The sequence below is a fragment of the Mirounga leonina genome, unplaced genomic scaffold, assembly GCF_011800145.1.
Source record: "Mirounga leonina isolate KUSES-001 unplaced genomic scaffold, KU_Mleo_1.0 Mir_91, whole genome shotgun sequence".
In the NCBI taxonomy this organism is placed as follows: Eukaryota; Metazoa; Chordata; class Mammalia; order Carnivora; family Phocidae; genus Mirounga; species Mirounga leonina.
In genome coordinates, this window is record NW_023270839.1 from 18,819,173 (window position 1) to 18,843,126 (window position 23,954).

The window sequence follows — 23,954 nt, forward strand, 5'->3', positions numbered from 1 at the left end:
CAGGAAACTCTGGGTGAGCGCACCGCCTCGCTGCTAGGTCTTGCTGCTTACCTTCTCCCCTATCTGCTCCACGAGGTCATCCAGCTCTAGGGACAACGTATGTATCTCCAGGGCCCCTTCCAGCTGCAGCTGGTACCAGAGTAGGTTGCCATGGAAACTCTCCCATCTGCCAAGGAGGGTGTAAGGCTCAGTCGGAGGTGGCCCTCCAGCCCCCTCTCCTGGCCCCACTGCCTCCCACTCTGGGACTGGCCTGCTATTCAGCTGCTGTCGCCGCTGGTGGATGGTCCTGACTTGCTCAGGGTCCAGGTTCTCGAGCTTCAGGGACAAGTCATTGACGCTCCTGATGTGGGTGTCATTCACTGTGTCCTGCAGGGGGGGAGCGGGGGGGGGAGACAGTGAGGGCAGCGGCAACACCCACCCCGAACAGTCACAGCACGTGGGGGGTCTGCCCGGCCCGAGAGAGGTGAGGGGCAGGGTGTTGGGGGAGCAGAGGCAGCCGCACCCCCGGCTGGGTGCAGTGAGCTAGATGCCCTAGCGGCCTGCAGCCCCAGCGTGTCTGAGCCTAGGAAACACGCTCCTCGGTCAGAACCCAGCAGGCGATGATTAACAGAAGCTTTAAAGTTAAATTGCTCAGGAAAGCAGTTGGTAAGAAAGCAAGAGTAAGAATTGAGAATAAGAATTGATAAAAGCAAAGCAAATGGTGGAATGAAATGGTGAGCTTGGGTCTCCTGGTGTCGGAGTGTCTGCACCCCTACAAGTCCTGGGCTGGGGCTGCTTAGTGAGAGGGGCTTACGGGTCCATGGGGTGGGGGTCCCCGGCAGTGGGAGGGAGCGCAGGGGTCCTGCCCCCAGTAAGAGCAGCTAGTACTGGTGGAGCTGCTTAAAATTCCCAAAGTGCTTCCAAGGAAGGGTCTCGTACGAGCTGGGCAGGGAAGGGGGCTTCTCTCCTCGTACAGACGCCAGAGCAGAGTCAGAGGCCACCATGGCTGATGCGTGGCCAGGCTGGGATCGGAGCCCCGCTCCTTGAGCCTCTCTGGCGCTCCTTCTACCGCAGCGCCTGGCACCGAGGCTGTGAATTCCACTAGCAAAGGGGAGCTGGGGGCGAGCACCGCGGCCTTTTACAAACTGTACGTACTGATGCCGGAGGGAGGACGGGAGCGTGTTTGGTCTCTAACACCTGACTATGACTACATTTGTCCTATTTCTTTCGTCTAGAGCACATAAGAGAAAGAGATTTGGGGGGTGCGTGTGGTGAGGAGGAGCCAAGAGGCTGAACGGGGCTTATGGGTAGTTGCAGTTTACTGCTGGATTATCCACTCCATCCAGGCAGACGTGCATTCTTTTTTAAAATTTTGAAATAATTACAGATACACAGGAAATTGCAAAAGTAGTATGGAGAAGCCCCACGTACCCTCCCCCCAGGTCTCCCTGAGGGTAAAATCTTATATAACTGGGGCACAAAGTGGAAACCAAGAAATGGACATTATAACTACGAACCCGACTACAGGCTTTATTCGAAGTGTGTCTGTTTCTGCATGCGTGCATCTGTGTGTGTGGGGTACAGTTCTCTGCAGTTTTATCACAGGTATAGACTGGTGTAGCCACTGCCTCATGTCCTTGCTCCCTTACCTAAGAGGCAGGCGTTATCCCCATTTTATTTTATTTTTTATTTTTATTTATTTTTTTAAAGATTTTATTTATTTATTTGAGACAGAGAGAATGAGAGACAGAGAGCATGAGAGGGAGGAGGGTCAGAGGGAGAAGCAGACTCCCCGCCGAGCAGGAGCCCGATGCGGGACTCGATCCCGGGACTCCAGGATCATGACCTGAGCCGAAGGCAGTCGCTTAACCAACTGAGCCACCCACGCGCCCTGTTATCCCCATTTTAAAGATGGAGAAACTACGGCTTGGTGAGATGAGGGGGCCTGCCTGAGCACATGCAGATAGTAAGCATGGAGCTGTGGCTGGAGCCCTCCCCTGACCCATGCTGGGTCACTACTTGAGCGGTATGTCCCCCGTGGGGACACAGTGACTGACCTCTCCCCCACAGGGCCCCCTTACCCGGGCCCAGACTCCTGGGAGCTTGCAGAGCCGCCTGCGGAGCTGCAGACAGTGCTCAAGGTCCTGGCCCAGGTCGCCCAGGTTCACCATCGCCTCCTGTGGAGGCCGAGGGGTGAGGGTCTGGGGGCAGTGCTCTGAGGCCCGGCACCAGGGCACCCAGCCCCCCGAGTGGTGTTGGGGCAGGGGGTGGCTTTGGGGACTTCCTGCTGGGGCTCCCGCCTGTCAGGGAGCTGGGGAGCTGCAGGCCCGTCCTTGCCCTTGTCTCTCAGCCCGGCAGGCCCACCCCAGCTCTGCCCCCGCCCGGCTGCCTCTCACCGTCCCCTGGATCCAGGCCTCTGCAAAGTCAGCTCTCCGCAGAAACTCCAGGAAGTTCCATCTGTCCTCCAGGTCCCGGCCCCGGAGAGCCACTGCCTGCCTCAGCTTCCGCCAGCGTTCCTGCAGCACCAGCAGCCTCCGGGAGACCTCTCCTGCCCGAGGGTGGCTCTGGGCCAGGAGAGCCTCGCCGTCCTGGGAGACCGGACACCCGGAGATCTTGCCTGTCGCCCCACCCCCTGCCTGAGACCTTTCCCCTTGGCCACCCGAGAGCCCACACTTTGGGGTAGGACTGGGGCCGAGGGCCTGGCTGTTACCTTGGTGACAGAGGTTATGAACTTCTCGTGGGCCTGGACCTCAGCCTCGAAGGCCTGGTGTTTTCCCAAGAGCCTCAACTTGTCTTTCAGGTCCCCAGGAGGGATTGGCTCTTTCAGCTGCTGGACTCGCTCCTCGATCCAGTCCTGGGCCTGGTGGGGGTGGGGACATGAATCCCATGATGCCGGGGCTGCGTCAGTCCACAGAGATTCCCACACGCTCACTGTCAGCTGAGCCCAGGGAGTGGACTGCTGGCCCCCAGGGCTGGGCGAGTCAGTGCCGGGTAGGTGTAATCCAGTGCTTCTAGCCCAGCCGGCCCCCAGCCCCAGGGAAGGGCTGGGCAGGGCCTCTGGAGGGGAGGCTGGCCTGCTCCCAGGCCCAGATACTTGGCTCCCTCCCTCTGCCTCCCTGCCTCTCTCTGGCCTAGCCTTCACAGGCTCAGGAAGCAACAAGGTCTCTGCTCATAGTATCTTTGAATCAAATGTTCTGGGTCCCAGCAAGGCCTCTGGGAAAGCCATTGAACCTTCCAGACTCCAGTGTCCTCATCACAGGGATGTGGTGAGGCCTGAAGGAGCCTGTGAAGGTGAAGGTCATCTGTGCACTATAAAATGTTGCCCAAGCAGAAGGCACAGGGTTGGGGGTGGCCCTCTGACCTGGGTCACGGCCCTGGTGAAGCCAGTCAGCAGCAGAGAGGCATGCAAGGCTTGTCCCCGGCTCTCTGCCAGCTCCTTCACTCGAGCCCGATGCTCTAGCACTGTGCGGAGCCGATCCTGCACGTTGGGGCCCCCAAGTGTCTTCGCCTGCTCACACAGAGCTGCCTCCTGCGGGGGAGGGTTGGGGGCTCAGTCTCCTGCTCTCCCACACTGGGAGGCTGGCCCAACGGGAAGCCCTTCCCTCAGCCCGCCATGGCCCAGGGCTGGCTGGTCCTCCCAGCAAGCCAGAACCAAACTCACAGCTCCCCTGTGACCATGTCATGTGGAGCCAAAGGGCCCTGGTATCCCCACAGTGTGGCTCTCTTCTTGAACCATACATCTCCCTCTGCTCAGCCAGCCCCAACCAGGCACCCCTATTCCCATAGGCTGTCCCTGTACATCAACATTACCTGTGGGTCACCAAGCACTCTATGTCCCCCATTCAAAACTCTCCAAAGTTTCTAGACTCCGCCCTCTCCCCCCTACCCCCGATTTCTGAGCATGCCCAGTTCTCTCTGAGCCTCTTACCTTCTCATCTTGGGCAGTCAGAACTTTCTGGAAAATCTTGTGTTTGCGGATCAAGCGTTCTACCTCTTCCACTGAGTTCCCCAGGGCACTGGTTTTCAGGGAGACCTGGATCAGCCCGTGGAGAAGTCAAAGAGGCCATTAGGGACTGTCCAAACAGCTGGGCCTCCCCACCTCCATTTGCAGCCATGTGGGCCTCCCATCAGGGATAAAGAAGGGGGAGCACGGGGAGCATGAGTTGTGGGGTGAGGGGGACCTGCCTCCTGGGCTGTGAGGATCTGGTCCAGGTGGCCACACTTTCTGAGGAAGAGCTGCTCCCGGTGCATGGCCTGCAGCTTCTCTTCCTTCTGCTCCCAGGCCTGGAACACCTGCTCCCGCTCATCCTGTAGGGCTCGCAGCCCTTCCTGGACCTGGGGACGGGCATGTGGGGAGCCCGCACTGGGGAGAGCCGCACGGACAAGATGGAAGCCGATCCTGAGGGAAGCCCCTGACGAGAGGCCAGCAGGGCACAGCGGGGCAGGGCGTGGGGTGATCGGGCTCAGACGAGGTCAGGGCAGGCTGGAGGGGGGGCACCGGACAAGGGGGCCCACCTCCTTGCTGGGTGTCCCTACAGCCAGAAGCGCCTGCTGGCCCAGCTGGGAGGCCCTCTGGTGCAGCTCCTCCCGGGCCTCCAGCTCTGCCCGAAGCTGCCGGTGGGTGCTGAGCAGCGTTAGAAGGCCACTGCCAGGCTCCTGGGAGTTCTCCTCTTCCTGCAGCTCCTGCCACACGGCGGCCACCCAGGAGGTGTAGTCCTGCACCTGGGTCCCCAGGAGACGGAGGGAGAGAGCTGGGTGAGGGCTGGGCTGGGCGGCAGAGAACCGGGTTCTGAGGCCAAACTATAGCCTGCCCACGTCCACTCGCACGGCCGAGTAGCTGTCCCAGGTCAGAGCCTCCGCTGAGGCTCACAGGGCCTTTTGTCACCAGGTTCCTCTGAAGTCATCCAACCTAATCCTTCCAGGTCCACGAAATGTCCACATTTGCCACCTCGTCACCCTCACAGAGACTCCTCACCCTTTGCTTTGGTGCCCGTCCTTAGAAGCTCCTTCTCCTCCCTTCCGAGTCTTCCCAGCTCACCTGCTCTTCAAGGGCCAAGGCCTTGTTTGCCTCACGAAGGCCTCCCGGACACTATGACACCTCACTGCTCACCTCGTCCTCAGGATTTCTACTTTAATACTTACAAACTGTCTTCTGATTTGTGTTCAGTGTTCGAGCTGGAGGGGCCTCGGATCCTTGTCCAAACACCTCATTCCAGAGGTGAAGCAAGGTCAGTAGCACAGTGTGTATGAAGGAGGTACTCGCAAACAGAGGGCGACAACTAAGGCTCCGTGCCTTGCTCACGCTCATGCTACTAGAAAGTAGCCAAGGAGGACCCCTCAGCTCCAGCCCACGTGCTCAGTGCCCTGACCGGCCAGACAGCCTGCCAGACGTACCCACAGTCCTCTAACTCATGTCCGCACTGGGTTTCCCTCCAGAGCAGGAGGGCCTCAGTAGTACACGCACGCACACGCACACGCGCACGCACACGCACACCGCCCAAGAGGAAGGAGCCCCCACCGCTCGGTGGAAACGGGCCAGGAGGCACGCCCGCTCCAGCTGGGTCCTGCGCTGTGCTGAGCGTAGCTTCAGGGCCTCCCAGGCCCGCACCAGAGTCTGCTGCCTCTGCCGCACGGCGTGGGCCTGGGGCCCCGGCCCCAGCTTCTGTACTGCGCTCGCGGCCTCTAGCAGTTCCTGCAGCTGGGGGCAGGTGGAGTATAGGGAGGGAAGGGTCACGTCCTCCTAGAGGCTGAAGGGCCTGCCCATCCCGCAGAACCCCCCCTCGAGCCATGCCCTGCCACGCACAGTAGGCCCAGTTGGGGGCCCTGCGGGAGGATGGGAAACCCAGAGGAAGAGATGGACAGGCCTGAGGGGGCCTGTAGGGGCCCGGGGGGGAGAGGCAGCCAGACCGGCTCACCTGCTGCCCAGTGCCCACGAGCTCATGCTCCAGCTCTTCGTGTCTCCTCAGCTGGGCCTCCAGTCCACGCAGGTCTGGGGCCACCTCACTGGGGAGGCCTGTGGCTTTCTCCTGAGGAGAGGAAATGGCCAAGGCCGTCAGAAATAGAGGGTGGGGCACTGAGCCTGGGGTGGATCCACTTCTAGAAAGAACCCCCTTCCTCCCCTCGGGCTCGTACCTGGACCTGCATGAGGGCTTCCAACAGATCTCCGTGTACTCTGAGGGTGACCTCGGCGTCTTGGAGCAGGTGGCCTTGGGCCTGGGTCAACTCCCACAGCTCCGACCAGGCAGCCCTATCCCCGGGGAACGTGGAAGACCAACGGGAGGTGAGCCATTGGCGCCGCATCCCATTCCACCCTTGGCTAGTCTTGTCAGCCCTCCTCCTCTCTGGGCTGCATCCAGGACTGGCCCAAAGCTCCCCTTCTGAACCCCCTTTCCTGCCTCAGGGCCTGCCTGGAGCCTTTCCAGCTTCACCATGAATTCAGTCCTTCGTCGCTATCATGCTCAGACCCTGATTTCTACGCTTTGTGGTCCTTCTTCCGTCTTGTGTATTCCAGTCTCAATTGTCAATCAGATTATGAATGTTCAAGGGCAGAAGTCACATCTTTTCTCCATTCCTCATGTACTCGGCCAACTCTCATGAGCTTCTAGGGCTTCCACCAGGCCAGGCTCCATGCCAGGGGTCATGGACAAGTCAGGCCTGGCCTCAGAGCCCGCAGGCTGGAGTTGGGGCCGGGAGGGACCCACGCCAGCCGGGTGGCAGCTAGGCAGTTCCTTCCCCAAGTCCCGGGAGCCAGGGGTTTGGAAAAGTGTCCCTGGGGGTCTGGGCAGGACTCCCTGACCTGCACACCCAGCTCTGCCTCCCTTCTAGGCCGCGGTCACCAGGGCCTGGCTCAGCCTCCCTGGGACCCGCGCCCTCTCTAGAATCCTCGCGGGCAGGCAGAGCCAGCGTGGCCCTCAGAGCAGCCTACGCTCTCTTAACACCCCAAGAGCTGCCCGCACCGTTCGCTCCCCCAAACCTGCACCCCCGGCCTAGCCCACTGGGCACTCACTGCAGGTCCTGTTGCCTCTGCTGGGCATTGGGGGCGGCCCTGTGCCCGAGCTCCAGCAGGCTCTCTACCAGCGGCAGGCAGGCTACCACCCACCGGCCGCCCAGCTCCACCTGGTGCTGGAACCTTGCAAACTTGGTGCGGAGGTGCTGAGGAGAAGAGGGGAGTGGGTGACGGAGCGGCCCCCTGCTGGTGAGGCTGCAGGCGCCTCCTGACCGTCTGGGCAATGACAGGTGGGACAGCCACGTGCCTGCACACCTCCTCAGAAGGCCTGTCCTCGGCCAGCACTCCCGACTCCCACGGCCCCCTTCTCCACAGCCCTGCAGGCCAGCCCGCTGCCCCCAGCCTTCCACCGGAGGGTGTCCTCCCAGCCCCAGCCCTTCTCACCAGGATGTGCGCATGGTCTTCTCCGAGGCTCTCCACTGGCCCGGCCGCCAGCTTCTGGCTAGCCAGCCAGCTCTGCAGCTCCTCAGCCTCCCCCATGAACTCATGCAGCTTCAGAGTCCCCTCCAGCTCCCGGCCCCTGGGGGGACAGCCCGTGGTTCCCACCTGCACACTCCCCTGGGGACAGCTGGCCCAGCGGAAGGGGGGAACCTGAAGGAGCTTATTTGTGGTCTCTGCGCAAGCCTGTGGCTCTGGATTCGGGGAGAAGTAAAGCCAAGAGGGCCAGTGCAGGGCAGTGGGTGCATATGCAGGGAAGAAACGAGAGCTGGGAGCTGGGTGCAGGGGGCTGAGCTCCTGCCCAGTGGGCCTGGTTGCGGACTTGATGGAAGGAGGTGAGTGACACCCAGCAAGGACTCCTCTGACACATCTCTGTGGGCCTGGGGCCATGGTTTGCTTCCAACTCAGGGTCACAGTATGGGAACAGTCAACCGTGGCTAGGCCCCCCGTACCCAGAGTGGGTGCAGTGGCCCTTACCATGTGGCTGCCCACTCCCGCAGTGCTTGCAGCTGCTCCCGGAGCCTCTCCCGGACCACGGCCAGCGGCTCAGCGGCCCCGGGGCCAGCGAGCTTTTGCGCCCTCTGGTCAAGCTTCTCCAGGGAGCTCCAATAGAGAGTCAGTTCCTGCTGCAGGGCCTGCCAGAACACATGCACCCAGGCCAGGCGCAGACTGGGTGGCTCCTTCATCTACCCACCCATCCATTCAGCCACGGATCCTCAGACCCATCCATCCACTCATCTACCCACCATTCATCCCCAACCCATCTCTCCAGCCATGCACCCATCACCCACCTCCCCGATACTGATGGAGTTCTTACTGTTCCATAGAAGTGAGGGCTCATTATTTAGCAAGGGAGGGTAAGTGAGGCCAAGGGGGGAGGGCACGGGAAGCACTGCACTAGATCCCAACGATATAGTAGACCGCGACAGCCGGGGCTAAGCGAGCTGCCCAGGATGTCTGGGACACCGAAGCGCCACAAGGGCATGGCTCTAGGCACGCCCTGTAGGAATGGCTGAGAAACCCATGCCCAGGCAAGAGGACGCTTCAGTGCCAGCCGGAACCAGGGCTGCTGTGGGGTCCAGGGCTGTGGGGTCCTGAGAGTCCGAGACCAGGAAGGAGGAGGGTGCTCCAGACCTCCCTCCCTTTAACCAGGGGGATGCTTGTGGGGGGAGGTAGGTTTCAGGAGGGCATTTGGTTAACTCAAAGGGTGACATTCAAAGTGTGGGAGGAAGAACCCTGCGGAAGATGTGGGGAGGGTTAGAACAGGTGACCCCAAGAGGGGAGAAGGTGCTGGGGCAAGAGAGGAAGAAAGCAGAGAAATCCCAAGGCTGCAGGGGTGTAAACTGGTCAGTGTAAACTGGTCCAAGAAGGGGGGCAGGAATTCTTCAAAGGGCTGTCTCTGAAGAAGGGGAGCACTGGGGATGGGCAGGGGGCCTTGCTGGACTTGGTGGGCTGGCAGGAAAGGAGCTGGCCATATCTTCAGGGAGAAACAGCAGGGCTCTGTGCCTCTGGAAAGGAGGATGTGCCCTCTGCAAGTGTGACAGCCCTCTCCGTGGCTCATCGTCACCCCGGTGCAGACCGTGTGGAGGCTGCCCGGGACATGGTACCTGGTGCTTCCCAATGAGCCTGATGGTTGCTGCCTCGTCTTCACCACAGTCCTGACTGCTCACCAGGGGCTGCTTCTCCTTCACCCAGTCCTCCAGCTCCGACGCAGCCAGCAAACACTGCCAGGAATGAGGCCACCTCACCCTGATGATGTCAGATGGGACCTTCCACCACCCCTCGGGGACATCATGCTAGGCTCTCCAACAGCCCGAGCGGAGAGGATTCTGTGCCTACTGGGGACTAGCCAGCTCCCGGGCCAGGGTTCTCACAACTGACGTGCCCCCTGAGAGGCCCAGCTCCTGTAGACCTCACAGCGTGATCCCGGGTGCTCTCCACTTCCTACCTGCTGGAGAGCGACAGCCTGCTGCAGGCACTGGGCCTGCGCCTCACACGTCCGCTCGAGCTCTGCCCAGCGGTCCTCCAGCTTCTGGCACTGCTCCAGGATGCGGGGGGCTTGGGGGTGCCCCGAGGCTGCAAGGCTCCGTCCGGAGCCCAGAACCTGCTGCACCTGTCCCTGGTGGGCTTTCACCTCCGCCCGGAGTTCCTGCCATAGAACAGGATGACAGGCTGTCACCTCCGGGTTCCCTTAGTCACAGGGGGCCTGGAACAGAGCCGTGGATGTGGCTCCGGGCTCCACTGGGGCAAAACTCCTGAGCAGGGAATAACTGGGGGCAGAGACTTGGAAATCGGGACACCCTGACTGGTGATATTCTAAAGTCTAGGAATGGGAGGTCAAGGATCCTGGAAGGAAAAGGGGGCCGCTACCTCGTGCTTGCGGCGAAAGCTCTGGGCACCGCTGGTGCATGGGGCAGAGCCGGCACTGCGCATGTGCTCAGCCACCCAAGTGAGCTCCACGTTGCTCAGTTGGTAGAACTGATACAGCTCCACTGAGGCCTGCAGCTGTAGGCGCCGGGCGGCCAGATGTCCCTGCAGGGACTCGAACCTGGGGGGAGGCAGAAGAGGGCGGACGGTGGGAATGGCGGTGGAGGGGGACGGACAAGGCCCTCAGGGCTTTCCACAGCCCAGCCAGGGACCCACGAGGAACAACGCAGAGGATGGGGGAAAGCCTCATCTGACAACAGGGAGGCAGCTGGAGAGGGCCCAGGGCCCAACCCTTCGCCCAGGTGACCTGCTTGACTTCAGACTGTGGGGTACTGAGGATGCCAAGTTGGGGTCTCTGGCCTTCCTAAGCCAGGAATGACCCTCCTTGTAAGGGAAGGAGATTTGGACAACCTCAAGTCCTGTAGATGCCACTGCTGGGCTCAGGGGGTGAAACCGTCCTCATATTCACATGGTGGGGGGTGGCACAGAGTGGGGTGAAGATGGAGCAAGCCGGTGGGTACCTCTGTAGGCACTTTTGGGTCTGCTCCACGATGGTCTGGGAAGTGAGCCCCTGGCGGGCCTGGGACACAAGGGCAGCCATCTTGCCGGCCAGGGCCTGGCTCTCGCTTCCCAGTTGGCCGTGCCGCTTCTGGAGCCCCCGGCTCGAGCCCAGGTCCTGCCCGGTTTCTGTGCTCTGCAGGGCCCCGTCCAGCTGCTCCATCTTCTCCTCGGCAGCCTGGGGAGAGTGCAGAGCTCTGCAGCGTAGGCTTGCAAGTTCTTGGACTCCGAGACCACACCGCCTGCAGCTTACCAGATTCACTGAGGACCTGCTCGGGACCCCGGACCCCCCGTCGTGCCCCCCCGCCCCGCACCCGGAGCCTCATGAACACTCCCGTCCCCTCATGCTTCTTCCCCCACAGGGATTCCGGTTGTGCTGACTACACCCTGGGCACACAGGAGGCACACTGACAAAGCTGGGCTCCCCTTGCCAGAAGCTAGAGGCCTCTAAAGACTGCAGAACTTCCCAGGGCTACTCCAGAGTTAGCAGAATACCCCAGACTCCTCCCCACCCCTTCCCGTCCTGCTTGTTCCCCCCACCCCCCAGCCTGGCCCAGCGCAGCCTCAGTCTCCCTCCTGTGCCCTGCCCCTCTTTGGCAGACCTGCAGCAGCCCCAGAAGCTGTCTGGCCTGCCGGAGCCGGTCCCCCTGCTCGGCCAGCTTGTGCTTCAGCTCTTCCCACTTGCTACTCAGGCACTGGAGGCTGGCCTGCACATCTTCCCGGGCACGGGGCCTGTCGCTCGACAGCTGTCTCCCCACCTGGAGCGGACACAAAGGCCGAGGGAATTTTGTTGAGTTGCTGGTACCATGAGGGGCCACAGCAGGCGGGACCCAGGTGGCGGGGGCGGGGGCGGGTAGTTGGCTACAGGTTGCATTCTCCAGGCTGCAAGGGCTCAGGCATTTCCCGCAGCCCCAAATCTGTGGGCAGAGGCGGGCGGGCTTTCCCCCGATGCTCCCAGTCGAGCAGGGTGAGCGCGCAGTGGATCGGTAGGGAAGTCTTTGTTCAGGTGGAGGTGGCAGCACCAGAGCTGCCCGGAGAGCTGGGGGTGGCGTTGCGGGGAGAGATGATGGAGGCGTTCTGGGCTGGTTTGGGCACCAAGACAGAGGGGTACCCAGCTGAGTGGGGGAGGAATCTGGGGGATCCTAATTCCGCAGTAACTGAGAATGAGTCTTCCTGCGGTGAATTTGTTCCATGGAAACAGGCCATCCATCTGGGCTCGGTATTTGAAGAAGAAAAGGCCCTGCACCCCTGTCCGGCGCCCCCACCTGCTGCAGGCCCTCCACGTGCCCACAGGTGGCCAGCAGCTCGCGCTCAGCTGCTTCGTGCCGCTTGAGTTGCTGCAGGATGTTGCTGGGCTCTCGGGAAGGCTCATCCGCTGCCCTCAGCCCCTTCTCCTCTATCCACAGCACCAGCTCCGCCACATCCTGCTTCCATTTCTGCCCAAGAACCAGGAGAGAATGGGTCTCATGACCAGGGGTGAGGGCTGTTGCATGAACCTCTAGAGAGAGGGGTCTCACGGACCTCCACGGGAAAGCGCAGGACCCAGTGTGCCAGGTGGGGCCTGGGTTACTGCTCGCAAGTGGGGGCAGGGAAGCTGAGATGGGGAGGGAAAGGTTTCCCCTCATGGTAGGAGGAGGCCCGGGGAGGGACGGCCTGGGCCCCATGGTCCCTGGGCCCAGAGAACAAGAGCACTCGGTCAGTTCTCACTACTCAGCCCACCTCAGATCATGTACGGCCATTTCTCTCCTAATAGGCTTATGCTACAGGAGGCCTGTAGACTGACCCAGCTCTGAGCCCCTGTGGGGGCTGAAAAAATATGTGACAGAGCCGAGGTCTGCAGCGGGTGCCCATGGCACACACATGGGCCTAGACTGTGGCCAGAAATGATGGGCAAGGGGAGTCAGCAGACAAGGGAGGGCAAGGGGGTTTATCAGGACTTTGGGTCCAGTGCTGCCTCCGAACAGTGTGGCCTCAGCCTGTTCTCCTCATCTGGAAAAATCAGAGCCATAATGCGGTCTCACAAGAGGGGCCATGAGGGTCAATGACAGAACACATGGGAAAGTGCTTTGCAAACTGTAGAAGGCTCTGCACGGCTCCGCAGCCGCGGACTCCTAGGCACTCCTGGGGGGGGGGGGGGGGGGCGGGGGCGGCCCCCCCCGGGGGCGGGGGGGGAGCCCGCGCCCCCCCCCCCCTGCTCCCCCCTCTCCTGGACCCTGGCCCACTGTACCTGGATGCTCTGCAGCCGCTCTCGGACCCTGCAGGCCAGATGGAGAGGGGGAGGGCTGGGGGGGGGCGCTCCACTCCGCCCAAGGCCCACCGCAGCCCAGGGTGTGCCCCGCTGCTGCCCTGCCCCCCACACCCCCTCCCAGCCTCCAGGCCGCAGGCTTTGCAGGCCGGGAAAGAAAGGTGGCAGGTACTGCGCACGCAGGCCTTGACTCACTTGTGCGCAGCAGGGTGTTGGCTCGGGGCCAGCTTCTCGCCACGTGCCCACAGAGCCTCTGCTCGACGGCCAAGGACACCCAGGAGCCACCCAAACTCCTGGTGCTGCTGCAGCAGGCTCTGGGCCTCCCCTACATCGTCCTGGGGGTGCAGAGACCCGGGGTCATGCTTGGGACGATGGGGTCAGCACCATCTTGTCCACCGCTGGCCCCAGGGCCACCAGGCCCACCCCCCCGACTTCAAAGCTCCCCCCAGTGATGGGGAAGCAGCCCTGCAGCCCCGTATCCCTGGCCCCCTACCCCAAGCTTGTCCTGCTGCAGGAAGGCCTCGCGGCTGGCACAGGTAGCAGCAAAACCATCTATTTCTCTGCCAAATCTCTGCAGCTCCAGTCCCTCCTGCAGCTGCTGCCGTCGCCGCTCCCAGGCGGCCTGCAGGCCCTGGCCTTGCTGGCTCAGGAGCCTCAGAGCACGGGCCACCTCTTGGGAGTCTGGGGAGTCCAAGGCAGAAATGGCCTGGCCCTGGGCCTCCAGCTGCTGCAGCCTGTCCAGGATGACAGGCAGAAGGTCAAACCCCGTCAGCTCCCCTCCTCCCCCTGCCGCTCCTCTCGCTTGATCATTCATTTCAGAGCTCCGATAGAGGGGGACCTGGCAGGGGCGTCTGAGGACGGTAGCCCCAGTGGTTCACCTGTCCCCTGGAGCAGCTGCGCCCGCGCGCACCGGTGATGCGCAGAACATACCAGGCCTAGCACACTCCTTAGGTCTCAGTAGTGGCCCTGCTCCCTGTCCTGTCACACCCTTGTTCCAGGCCACCATTCTACTGGCTATGCCCAGGCAAGGAGAAGGGTCCCTCAAACCGCATCCGTGCCACCGTATGCTCATGAGCATTAGAAAGGGTGTCTCTCAGCCAGTTGAGTGCACGGGCACACAGCTTGGGGACAGGTGACACCTTTGTGTGGGTTAGAAAAGGTTCTACTTCCTCTGAGGTGAGGCAGCCCTGAACCATTAGTAGAGTCCAGAAGCAGAGGATGGGATGGATTGAATGCCCACTTGGTCATCTTCGGGCTCCCCTACATGGGCACAGCCTGTGGACTGTGCGTGGTGACCCTGCCTGCCTGACAGACCTGTGCCGTCATCCCTGCAGGATGAGAGGTCCAGCCATCCTGAGGAGGAGCCATCTGACTCCAGGAGCCTGTGGGGTCTGCATTATCTGGAATGCCTTGGGAGGCTAGGCTGCCCTGACTAAAAGCAATCCATCAGGCTCACCTGGATGGAATATGGCCAAGCCTGCACTTGACAGAACCTTCCAGGAAGCTCAGATTCTGCCCTGCATCCCAACCCCCCTCCCTGAAGTATGCAGAATGCCTGACCAGTTCTTGGTTACATCCCCCTCCTTAAAACCTGCTGGACACTAGCTTGGGCTACTCTCCCGGGTGACACTCTGCTTCCTGCCTCTCCCTCTCTGGTGGCCTGTCCCCACAGGCCTTAGCCAGCCTGAAGCCCGCCCTGTCTGCCCTCCCATCCTGACCTCTCCTGCTGCAGCTGGATCTCCTCCAGCAGGTCTCTGTGCTCCATCAGCAGCCGCTGGGCCGAGGCCACATCTGAGGCCACATCCACCACCTTCGCCTCGCTGCGCAGCTGAGCCCAGACACCTTCCGCCCACAGCAGCAGATGCTGACTCTCCCGCAGGAAGCTCCGCCGCGCCCGCGCTTCGGCCTGGGCCCTGGCCTGTCGGGCCACATGCTGCTGTCCCCGCTCCAGCAGCCCGTGCAGCCGCTCCACCTGTTCTTGCAGGGACCGGCTCTCTGTGGGGTCCGACTCCTCCGCTCTGGGAGATGGGGTCCACCGCCTCGTCAGTGCACTGCCCCGGGGCCTGGGGTCCAGGCTTGGATTCCCCAGGGGAAGGGGTGGCGATTCCGCACTCCCATCTCCCCCTCCCCTAGGGGCAGCAAGTCTGTGTGGCTCGCCCTTTCCTCGGAGCATTTCCTCATGCTCTTCCCCCACCTGCGCCCCTGCCTTTCAGACAGCACATCCTGCCCATCCTCCAACTTCTGGCCCAACCTCATTCCACAACCCTGCTCAGTCCTCCCCTGCCTCCCAGGGCCCCGTCACCGTGCCAAACCCAGGCTGTACTTCATGGCCGCTCTTTGCAGGTACTGGACGCTGCTCTCCAGCGTTAGCATCTTCTGCTGGGCCAGTTGCAGGGCGCGGTGGCTGTCCTCTGACTGCCCCAGCTCTAGGGTTTCCAGCTGGAGTATCAGGTCTTGCAGTTGGACCTGTGTGGATCCACACTCGTGCAGAAAACTGCACACACCTGTGGTGCGTACCAGCTGCGTTTCCTTCTCTTTCTTCAGGGCTTCCAGCTGCCCCCACCTGAGCGGAGGGAGCAGGGATGTCTCCAGCACGGGGACATCCCCATCCATCCTAGGGCCTTGGCCAGGGCCTCACAAAATAGCTGCTACCAGGCTGGCCGTCCCCACACCCTGTCTCTGACATGCCCAGTGTTTGCTCTTGGCATCTGGGGAGGTGGGTAAGCAGGCATGCAGGCCTGGGAACTGCATTCAGCCCATCCTGCACTCCCTCATTCTTACCTCCGGCTCAGTTCCTCCTGCTGTTGCTGGATTTGGGGGGTATCTTCAGGATATCTCTGCTTCAGCTGCTCCGCATTGCTGCTGACCTCAGCCCAGCAGCCCCTCCCCACAGCCAGAGCAGTGAGGAAGTTCTGAGGAAAGGAAGACCCAGGCCTTGAGGGAGCTTCTTCTCTTCCCATACGGCCCTCAAGACTACAAATGACCTCAGACACGCTCTGCTACATAGGTGTTTGAGTTGGATCCCTCTCGAAGGACTGGGATCTCTGTCCTTAAAGGGCTGGGAGGGTCCTTTAAAAGTTCAAAGCCAGGTATCCAAATTAGAAAGAAGTAAAACTGTCACTATTTGCAGATGACAGCGTATTATATACAGAAACCCTAAAGACCCCACCAACAAATTGTTACAACAAATAAATGAATTCAGCAAGGTTGCAGGGCACAAAATCAATCTATGGGAATATTTTGCGTTTCTGTACACTAATAATGAACTATCAGAGAGATTTAAAAAAAAAATCTCATTTACAATTGCATTAGAAAGAATAAAATACCTAGGAATAAATTTAACAGAAGAGATGAAAAACCTACACACTGAAAACTATAAGACACTGATGAAAGAAACTGGGAAAAAACCCATAAATAAATGGGAAGATATAGCATGCTCATGGATCGGAAGAATTAATATTATTAAAATGTCCAAACTACTCAAAGCAGCCTACAAATTCAATATAATCCCATCAGAATTCCAATAGCATTTTTCACAGAAATAGAACAATCCTAAAATTTGTATGGAAACACAAAAGACTCTGAACAGGAATAGCAGTCTTGAGAACAAAGTCAGAGGCATCACGCTCCCCGATTTCAAACTATATAGTTTACTATAATGAGCTATAGTAATTACTTATAGTAATCAAAACAGTGTGGTCTTGGCATAAAAACAGACATATAGATCAATGGAACAGAATAGAGAGCCCAGAAATAAACCATGTACATACGGTCAATTAATTTATGACAAAGGAGCCAAAGATATACAATGAGGAAAGGACAGTCTCTTCAACAGTGCTGGGAAAACTGGACAGCCACATGCAAAGTATGAAACTGGACCCCTACCTTATACCAGAAACAACAATAGATTCAAAATGCTCAACACCAAAAGCAAATAATCTGATTGAAAAACAGGCAGAGGACCTGAATACACATTTTTCCAAAGAAGACATACAGATGGCCAACAGATACATTCAAAGGTGTTCAACATCACTAATCTTCAGGAAGATGCAAATGAAAACCACAACCAGAGATCACCTCACACCTGTTAGAATGGCTGTTCTCAAAAAGACTAGAAAAAAGTGTTGGCGAGAACTTGGAGAAAAGGCAACCATTGTGCACCGTTGGTGGGAAAGTCAAGTGGTGCAGCAACTATGAAAAAGAATATGGACGTTCCTCAAAAAATGCAAAATAAAACTACCACATAGTCCAGCAATTCCACTTCTAGGTGTTTAGCCAAAGAAAATGAAAACACTAACTTGAAAAGATAATCTGCACCCCCATGTTTGTAGCAGCATTATTGACAATAACCAAGATATGGAAGCAACCCAAATGTCCACTGATGGATGGAAAAAGAAGATGTGGTATATATACCTACCACATCCAAGAGAATTAAATATTTCTTTCATACTATAAAAAAGAATGAAATCTTGCCATTTGGGACAATGGGATGGACCGTGAGGGCATTACGCTACGTGAAATAAGTCAGATAGGGATAAACACTGTATGATCTTACTTCAATGGGGGACTTAAAAACACAAAACAAAACAAGATACAGAGGACAGATTGGTAGCTGTCAGAGTAGGGAATTGGGGGTGGGTGCAATGGGTAATAGGGGTCAAAAAGCACCAACTCCTAGCTATAAAATAAATAAGTCATGGGGATGGAATATATAGCATGGGAACTACAGTTAATCATACTGTGTTGCATATTTGAAAGTTGAAAGAGCCCCCCAGTTCTCATCCCAAGAAAAAAATTCTGTAACTATGTGTGGTGATGGATGTTAACTAGACTTATTGTAAAACGTATACGTGTATTGGGTCATTATGTTAATAGTATGTTATATGTTGATGATAACTAGACTTACTGTGGTGATCGTTTCACAGTACATACAAATATCCTATCCTCATGTTGCATACCTGAAACTGATATCATGTCATATATCAGTTATACCTCAATAAAAAAAAAATTCAAGGCCAGACGCCCTGCTCCTCCTTCCCAGACAGGACTAGAGTGAACATGGCCAGGTCAGGCACGGGCGCAAATACCGGAGAGGCAGGGAGGGAGAAGGATGGGGGAGAAGGAGGGGCAGCGGGGCCGAGCAGCTGAGACCCCCACCTCGGCCCAACGGGGGCAGTACCTCATATGTGAGCTGTGTGACCTCCAAGTTGTGGGCCTGGGGCTGCAGCGTTCGGAGCAGGGCTGTCTGGTTCTCCAGCCAGGACCACAGCTCCCCACAGAAGCCATGGAAGCCACACAGGGCTACTGTCCCCTCCAGCCGTGCCCTGTGGTGCTGAGGAGAGGCCGGCCCAGGGGTGGGGGTGAGGTCAGCTTCCCCATAGGGCCCTCAGAGCCATCCCGTCACCCCTCCGGGCAGAATGTACTCTTTTGATCTGGCTCTCAGGTGCAGCCATACTTCTGTGGGAACTGGCTCTGCCTAGCCCTCCAGGCTCTCCCCCTGCAGCCTACCCCTCCCAGCTTCACTTCGGGGCTCCAGGCACTCTGACCTTTACTCCTCCAGGGCCTCCTTCCTGCCTTGGCATAGGTCCTGCCTAGGGCATGGTCTCCCCGTCTCCCCTGCCCCCCCACCCCGCCCGGCTTTACCTGCTCTTAGCCCCTCCTTGTTCCAGTCTCAGCCAAAGTGTCCTTTCCTCAGAGATGCCCTCCCCAGCTCCCAGCCTGACCTGGGCTCCCAGCACACCCACAGCCATCTACTGACTTCTCATCCTCCCTGCCATGACGTAAACTCCTTGCGGCCGGCGTGCACGTCCAGTAAGTGCTCAGTCCCTGGGCTCACAGCTCAGGGTCCTGTACAGAGCAGGTGCTCCCTGACCATCTTCTTGAACAAGAGTGGTACCTTTGCCAAGGCCTGCAGGCCCTCATAGTCCTGGCTCAGGCAGTCCTGTGTCTGGAGTATGGTGTTAGGGTCAAAGTTAGCGTCAGGCTCAGCCGAGAGGGCCATCTTCTGGGTGCCCGGGGGGGCGGAGTGGCAGGAGACCTCACTCCAGGTCCCCAGGTGCCTCAGGCCTTCCTTTGGAGAGCTCAGGGCAGACACCACCTGTAGTGACAGGACAGAGGGCAGCATGTCCACTGCGGGCTCCCCTAAGCACAGAAGGCTTGGCAGGGAGGGGCCAGCGGTTGTCCCTGGGCTGGTAAAAGAGAAGAGGGCATTCCAGAAGGAATGCCTGGTTAATGCCTGGAAACTGGCGGGCGAAACGAGCAAAGCCAGACTATACTGGATGACCTCCATAGGCGTGGGCAGACAGGATGCCCCGCACTGGGCTGGGCGGGAGGCGGGCTGTTGCTGGGGATGGGTGCCCGCTCCCCCGGCCCAGCGGAAAGCCAGGATTCCCAGGTCAGCGGCCACAAAAGCCCTCCCATCTCCACCTTCCGAGCGGTCACGGGACACAGGCGCAGCGCTGAGACCACGCGTGCACTGGGAGCTGGAGGCCCGTAGTTCTGGGGCCCTGCCGGGCCGCACGCACCGTGAGCGACACCTGGGCCGCGGCCGCCCGCGCCTGCTCGTCCAGCTGCCGCAGCTCGGCCCCGAACGCGTGCAGCGCGCGCTCCAGCCGCCGGTGGCGCAGCAGCAGGGCCTCGGCGGCCTCCGGGTCCCGGCCGCACGGAGCGCTCGCCAGCGCCGACCGCTGCTCTCGCAGCCACGAGGCCGCGTCCGCCGCGTCGGCCAGGTACTGCGGGGAGGAGGGCAGGCTGAGCACCCGGCGACCCCGCGCGCCTGCCCGGCCGCCCGCCACCCCGCCGCCCCGCTACCTGCTGGACGAGCAGAGCCGCCTGCAGCCGCGCCCCCCGTCGGGCCGCCCGGGCCCGGAGCCGCTGCCACGCGCCCTGCAGCGCCTCGGCCCTCTCGCGGGGATCCGGCCGCGTGGGGGGCCCGCGGGCACCCAGGTCGCATCCCCTCCGCACAAGATCAGCGCACACGGCCTGGTGGTGGCGCAGCTCGGCTTCCAGGGCCTGGCGGGGTGCAGAGTCGGGAGCTGGGCGAAGGGAGGGGAAGAAAGGGTGGCAGCAAGGTGGGGACTGGCAGGGCAGCGGGCGGCAGGTACCTTGTGTTTCCGCAGGCCCGCTCTGATCTGGCTGAGGTCCCGGCCCACGGCCTCCTCCTGCACCAGCTGCTGGCGCTCCCTCAGCCAGGCTTCCTCCTCCCCACAGTTGTGCAGGAACTCTGCCTGCTGCACGCTCTGCTCCAGCAAGGCCCGCCTGAGGGACGGCAAGGGACCCCGAAGGGAGTGGGGAGTGGCCTCCCCACCAGGCTCAGACACTTCCCCTGAGACAGGAGTTTTCTTGTTCTGGATGACTCAACAGGGGGCCCAGAAGACTGGGGGGTGAGGGTCAACGTGGAGGAAGTTGCCAAGTCAGCAGTATTTTTAACCTGGGCAGGAGGTACACTGGGTTACACGAAAATCCTGGAGAAGGTAGAAGAGGGGGCTGAGCTCTTACCGGGCCTTGACGAGGGACACCAGGCTCCAGTGGAGCTGGGCCAGCGCCTGGGCCTTGGCCTGCAGCACCTCCACACTAGTGCCTGGGGACGAGTCCAGCTCCGCGGTCTGGAGGGCAAGGTGGCGCACATGGGCTCCGTGGGCCGAGACCTGGGCCTCCAGCAGGTCCTGCTTCTGCAGCAGCTGCACTGTCTCTGCCAACTGCTGCCCCCAGGCTGTGGAGCTGGCCAGCACCTGCCAGGGGTGGACAAGTGATTGCTGCAGCCCCAGAGCGCTGGGGCCCCCTGAGTTCCCGTGCTCGGGCACCTGCTGTGTTGGCCTGGGGGGGGGGGGTGCTGTCTGCTGGTGCGGGGCCCACCTGGAGCTCCTTGAGCTGGTTGGAGGCGTTCTCCATCTCCTGCAGCAAGCTCAGCACAGCCTGCAGGTCTGCCATCTGCTTCTTCTGCCCTCGGAGACGCTCAAGGAGTCGCTCCCAGCGCCCAGTGATCTCCAGTTGCCTAGAGGACATGAGAATAGGGGTGGTCTTTACTGGGCTGCGGTGGGGTCTAAGCCAGTGGGGGCCTTGGTGGTCAGGGAGGAGCCTGAGCCTGGTGGCTGGGGGCTTGGAGCATCCCAGCCTGGGGTGGTTGGGGCATCGTGTTCTTGCTTCTTAGACACAGAGAAGCCAGAAGGAGGGCCTGGAAGGTTCAGGTCTACAGGGCCCCCAAGACTTTTTTCCAGTCCCCATCTCAGATGATAGATAGCAACTCCAACCTTCTAGGTGCCTGCGCTAAAATCTGGAGAACTTACTTTCTCACACCCCGCATCTGATCTGTCTGTAAATCCTCTTAGATTCAAAATATATCCAGAATCCCACCATTTGTCTTCGCCTCCATTACTTCTCTCTGGCCTAGATTATTGCATAGCCTCATGCGTGGTCTCTCTGCTTCTGCCCCTTCTGTCTGTCCCCGACGTGGCCTCCAGAGTGATCATTGGAGAAGAGTTAGATTGTGTCACTCCTCTGCTCAAGCTCTCCCACAACTCATTCCCCATCTGCCTCTGAGTCAATCTTGTCTTTACTGTGCCTTACAGATCCCAGCATGCTGTCTGCCTCCACCCTTTGCCCCTGTCCTCCCCTGACCTCAGCTACTACTGGTTCCTTCGGTTAATACTGGCCTCCATGCTATTTTCCACGCATGCCAGGCATGTGCCCACCTTGGGGCACTGCACTAGCCACTCCCTGTCCCTGGGAGAGTCTGTCCCCACATCTGTAAGGCTGGCCCCTCACTCTTTTCTGGTCTTTGCTCAAAAGTGAACCTCCTCTCACCACCCAATCTAACTCCCTCCCCCTATCTTGGCATTTCATAATCCCCTATACTTTATTACTATTTTTTATCACGATCTCACATACTATTATATGTACTTTGTTTTCCTTCGTTATGTGTAAGCTCTGTGAGGGGAGCGATTATTGTTTGTCCTCTTCACTACTAAATCCCCAGCACCCAGCACAGTGCTTGGGATATAATAGACACTCAATAACTGTTTAGTGAATGAATTAGTAAGAGGTATCTAGAAAGGGTGGTGCTTTACCAAAAGGGGTCAATTACGGATGCTGGAAGTTCAGGCATCGGGGGGAGTTAGATCTTTTCAAGGATCCCTGAACCTATAGATCACACCTCTATGGCCAGGAATGGGCACATGGAAAGATAAGGGTATGATAGGGGGGCCTTAGCCTGTTCTGAGGATGGTTTCCGTGCCCCGGGCTCACCTGCAGGCCACATCTGCCCAGCCATGGTGCTGCTCCTGCTGGAGGACGTCTGCAATCTCGGCCAGGGCCTGGAAGCGCCCCTCTTGGGGCAGGATGCTGGCCTCCAGCATGCCCAGCTTCTGGGCAGCCGCCTCCACTGTGGCCAGGCTGGCTGGCGGGGCTGCGGCTGCGGCCTGGCCCAGCATGCACTCTGTGTCTGTCAGAAAGCTCTCCCTGAGGGCTGCCTTGCGCTGGAAGCGCCGGACCAGGGCTTCCAGCCGCTCTAGCTGTAGGATCCTCTGCAGCAGGGCCTGGCTCCGGGAGGCCTCTGCCCGCTCCAGGCCTGCCCAGCGCTGGGACAGCTCTGCAGGGCCCAGGCCCTCGTGAGGCAGAAAGGGCTTGCGGTTCTGGGCCCGAAGCGCAGTCTGCAGCCGGAAGAGCAGGGCCTCTGTGGCCCCTCGCTGCTGCAGCCGCAGCGGCTTCTCCTGGGTGCGGAAGCAGGCAAAGGCCACCAGCAGCTGGCGCGTGGCGGCTAGGGAGTCTGGGAAATCCCGCGCCTCCAGCTGCACCTGCTTCTCTGCGATCCAGCACAGCAGGTCGGCCACCAGCTGCTCGTACTGGGTCCGCAGCTCCTCCGTCTCCTGCAGCTGACTCAGGATCTGGAGGCGGCAAGGGAAGGGAAGGGGCAGCACCCCGGAGCAGGTCCTGGAATGGAGGTACTCCTCTTTTGGCTGCTGAGTGACTGCCAGGGTTCCCTGGGTGGGTGGTAGCTCCTTCCCCCCAGCTGAGGTTGCACTAAAGTGGGGGTCCTCCCAGCCCCCAGAGAAGCGGGTTGGCCTGCATTGCACACTTAGACCCAGGAATGTGGGGCACCCATCCTGCCTTCCTCCATCTTATTTTACCCCATTTGGTCTCACGTCTAGGGGGTACTATTTTTCTGAGCTGTCTTTCCCTTCCCTGAGGCCCCCACATCCCTAAAGCAGCTCAGAGCCCTTAGCCTTGATCATCTCCCCCATGCCCAGCTGAGACGCCAACCCTAAGAACAGCTTCCCAGGCCTCCGCATCTGCCAGTGTGCCCAGAGAGGAAGAGAGCCTCCCCAAAATGGACGGAGCCCAGCAGAGCTGCTTCTGTGCCTCTCCTTACAAAGTCCAGCTCTCTGAGCCTTTCAGTCCCATTAGGAGCTCAACAGCCTAAGAGCAGGGGGGAGGGGGAGGGACTAGAGGGGATGGAGCTCACCTGGCTCTTCCTGTGTGCCAGGCCCTGAGCTAGGCACTGAGCCCAACATTCCCAAAAACTCATGGCAGCCTTCTGCTACCCCAGGCATTATCGGCTCCGTTTGACAGAAAAGTTAGGGGACATGGTCAAGGCTGCACAGCTGGGAAGTGGCAGAGGCAGGCTTCAAACCCAGGTGTGTCTGACTCTGAGCCCATGCTCCCGCCGCCTCTCCTCGATGCCACCTTCGCTTTGTCACCAACCTTAGCAAGTCTCCTCTGGACCGTCTGCTCCTGGTGCAGGCGGGAGAAGTGATGGTAGTAGAGGGAGACATAGGTCATGATGGAGCGCTCGTCAGGATGGGGGGCCGCCACGTCCTCGGGGTCCAGCAGCTGAGCAATGCCCATCTCCTGCTCAGCCACGCGGAAAGCCAGGTCAAGGTTGTGCAGTGGGTGCTCGGGACGCAGGGAGCAGTAGTCAAGCAGGTCTGGCCTGGACAGAGAGCAGGCCCAGCTCTTCACCAGAGCCGCTTGCTGCTTGGGTCTCAAGGCCTTGGTAAAAAGGCCAACCAGCTCCCGTTGGCCGTTCACACCTTACCACACATTAGTTTCCCCTGTCGGTAATCTGAACCGCTAATGAAGGAATGGGGCTCTGATAGAGAGGGGAGGGTTAATTTCCTTCGGGGGGGGGCAGGCTTCTGGGTAGGGGAGAAACTCCAAAGGGGTGGGTACTTGCCAGGAAGAGAATAGAGAGAGAATAGAGTCAGGGACACAGAAAGTGGAGAAAGGCAGGGGTCAAGGCAAACGTGGGCCAATTCCACGGGATTTCCTAGGGAAGGGGGGAGGGCCTCGGCTATCAGCCTGCTC

The 23,954-nt window shown here is 59.7% G+C and overlaps 1 protein-coding gene across 1 annotated transcript in view; it reads right to left on the minus strand.

Moving 5' to 3' along the window:
• SPTBN5 (spectrin beta, non-erythrocytic 5) overlaps positions 1–23,954 on the minus strand; it is a 44,933-nt gene that overhangs the window by 15,253 nt on the left and 5,726 nt on the right. The window contains exons 5-40 of the mRNA XM_034994601.1: positions 23,352–23,580; positions 21,897–22,534; positions 20,508–20,646; positions 20,151–20,383; positions 19,757–19,910; positions 19,464–19,664; positions 19,178–19,384; positions 18,550–18,750; positions 17,833–17,985; positions 15,435–15,565; positions 14,977–15,216; positions 14,372–14,671; positions 13,147–13,387; positions 12,849–12,988; positions 12,588–12,663; positions 11,674–11,871; positions 11,011–11,166; positions 10,372–10,586; positions 9,794–9,971; positions 9,372–9,572; positions 9,031–9,147; positions 7,901–8,058; positions 7,370–7,505; positions 6,986–7,131; positions 6,112–6,226; positions 5,895–6,005; positions 5,498–5,677; positions 4,495–4,701; positions 4,165–4,314; positions 3,908–4,012; positions 3,341–3,508; positions 2,690–2,839; positions 2,376–2,567; positions 2,061–2,156; positions 251–366; positions 52–166 (exon numbers count right to left, since the gene is read on the minus strand). Of these exons, the coding sequence (XP_034850492.1) occupies positions 52–166; positions 251–366; positions 2,061–2,156; positions 2,376–2,567; positions 2,690–2,839; positions 3,341–3,508; positions 3,908–4,012; positions 4,165–4,314; positions 4,495–4,701; positions 5,498–5,677; positions 5,895–6,005; positions 6,112–6,226; positions 6,986–7,131; positions 7,370–7,505; positions 7,901–8,058; positions 9,031–9,147; positions 9,372–9,572; positions 9,794–9,971; positions 10,372–10,586; positions 11,011–11,166; positions 11,674–11,871; positions 12,588–12,663; positions 12,849–12,988; positions 13,147–13,387; positions 14,372–14,671; positions 14,977–15,216; positions 15,435–15,565; positions 17,833–17,985; positions 18,550–18,750; positions 19,178–19,384; positions 19,464–19,664; positions 19,757–19,910; positions 20,151–20,383; positions 20,508–20,646; positions 21,897–22,534; positions 23,352–23,580 (6,493 nt within the window). The remainder of the gene's footprint in view (positions 1–51; positions 167–250; positions 367–2,060; positions 2,157–2,375; positions 2,568–2,689; positions 2,840–3,340; positions 3,509–3,907; positions 4,013–4,164; positions 4,315–4,494; positions 4,702–5,497; positions 5,678–5,894; positions 6,006–6,111; positions 6,227–6,985; positions 7,132–7,369; positions 7,506–7,900; positions 8,059–9,030; positions 9,148–9,371; positions 9,573–9,793; positions 9,972–10,371; positions 10,587–11,010; positions 11,167–11,673; positions 11,872–12,587; positions 12,664–12,848; positions 12,989–13,146; positions 13,388–14,371; positions 14,672–14,976; positions 15,217–15,434; positions 15,566–17,832; positions 17,986–18,549; positions 18,751–19,177; positions 19,385–19,463; positions 19,665–19,756; positions 19,911–20,150; positions 20,384–20,507; positions 20,647–21,896; positions 22,535–23,351; positions 23,581–23,954) is intronic.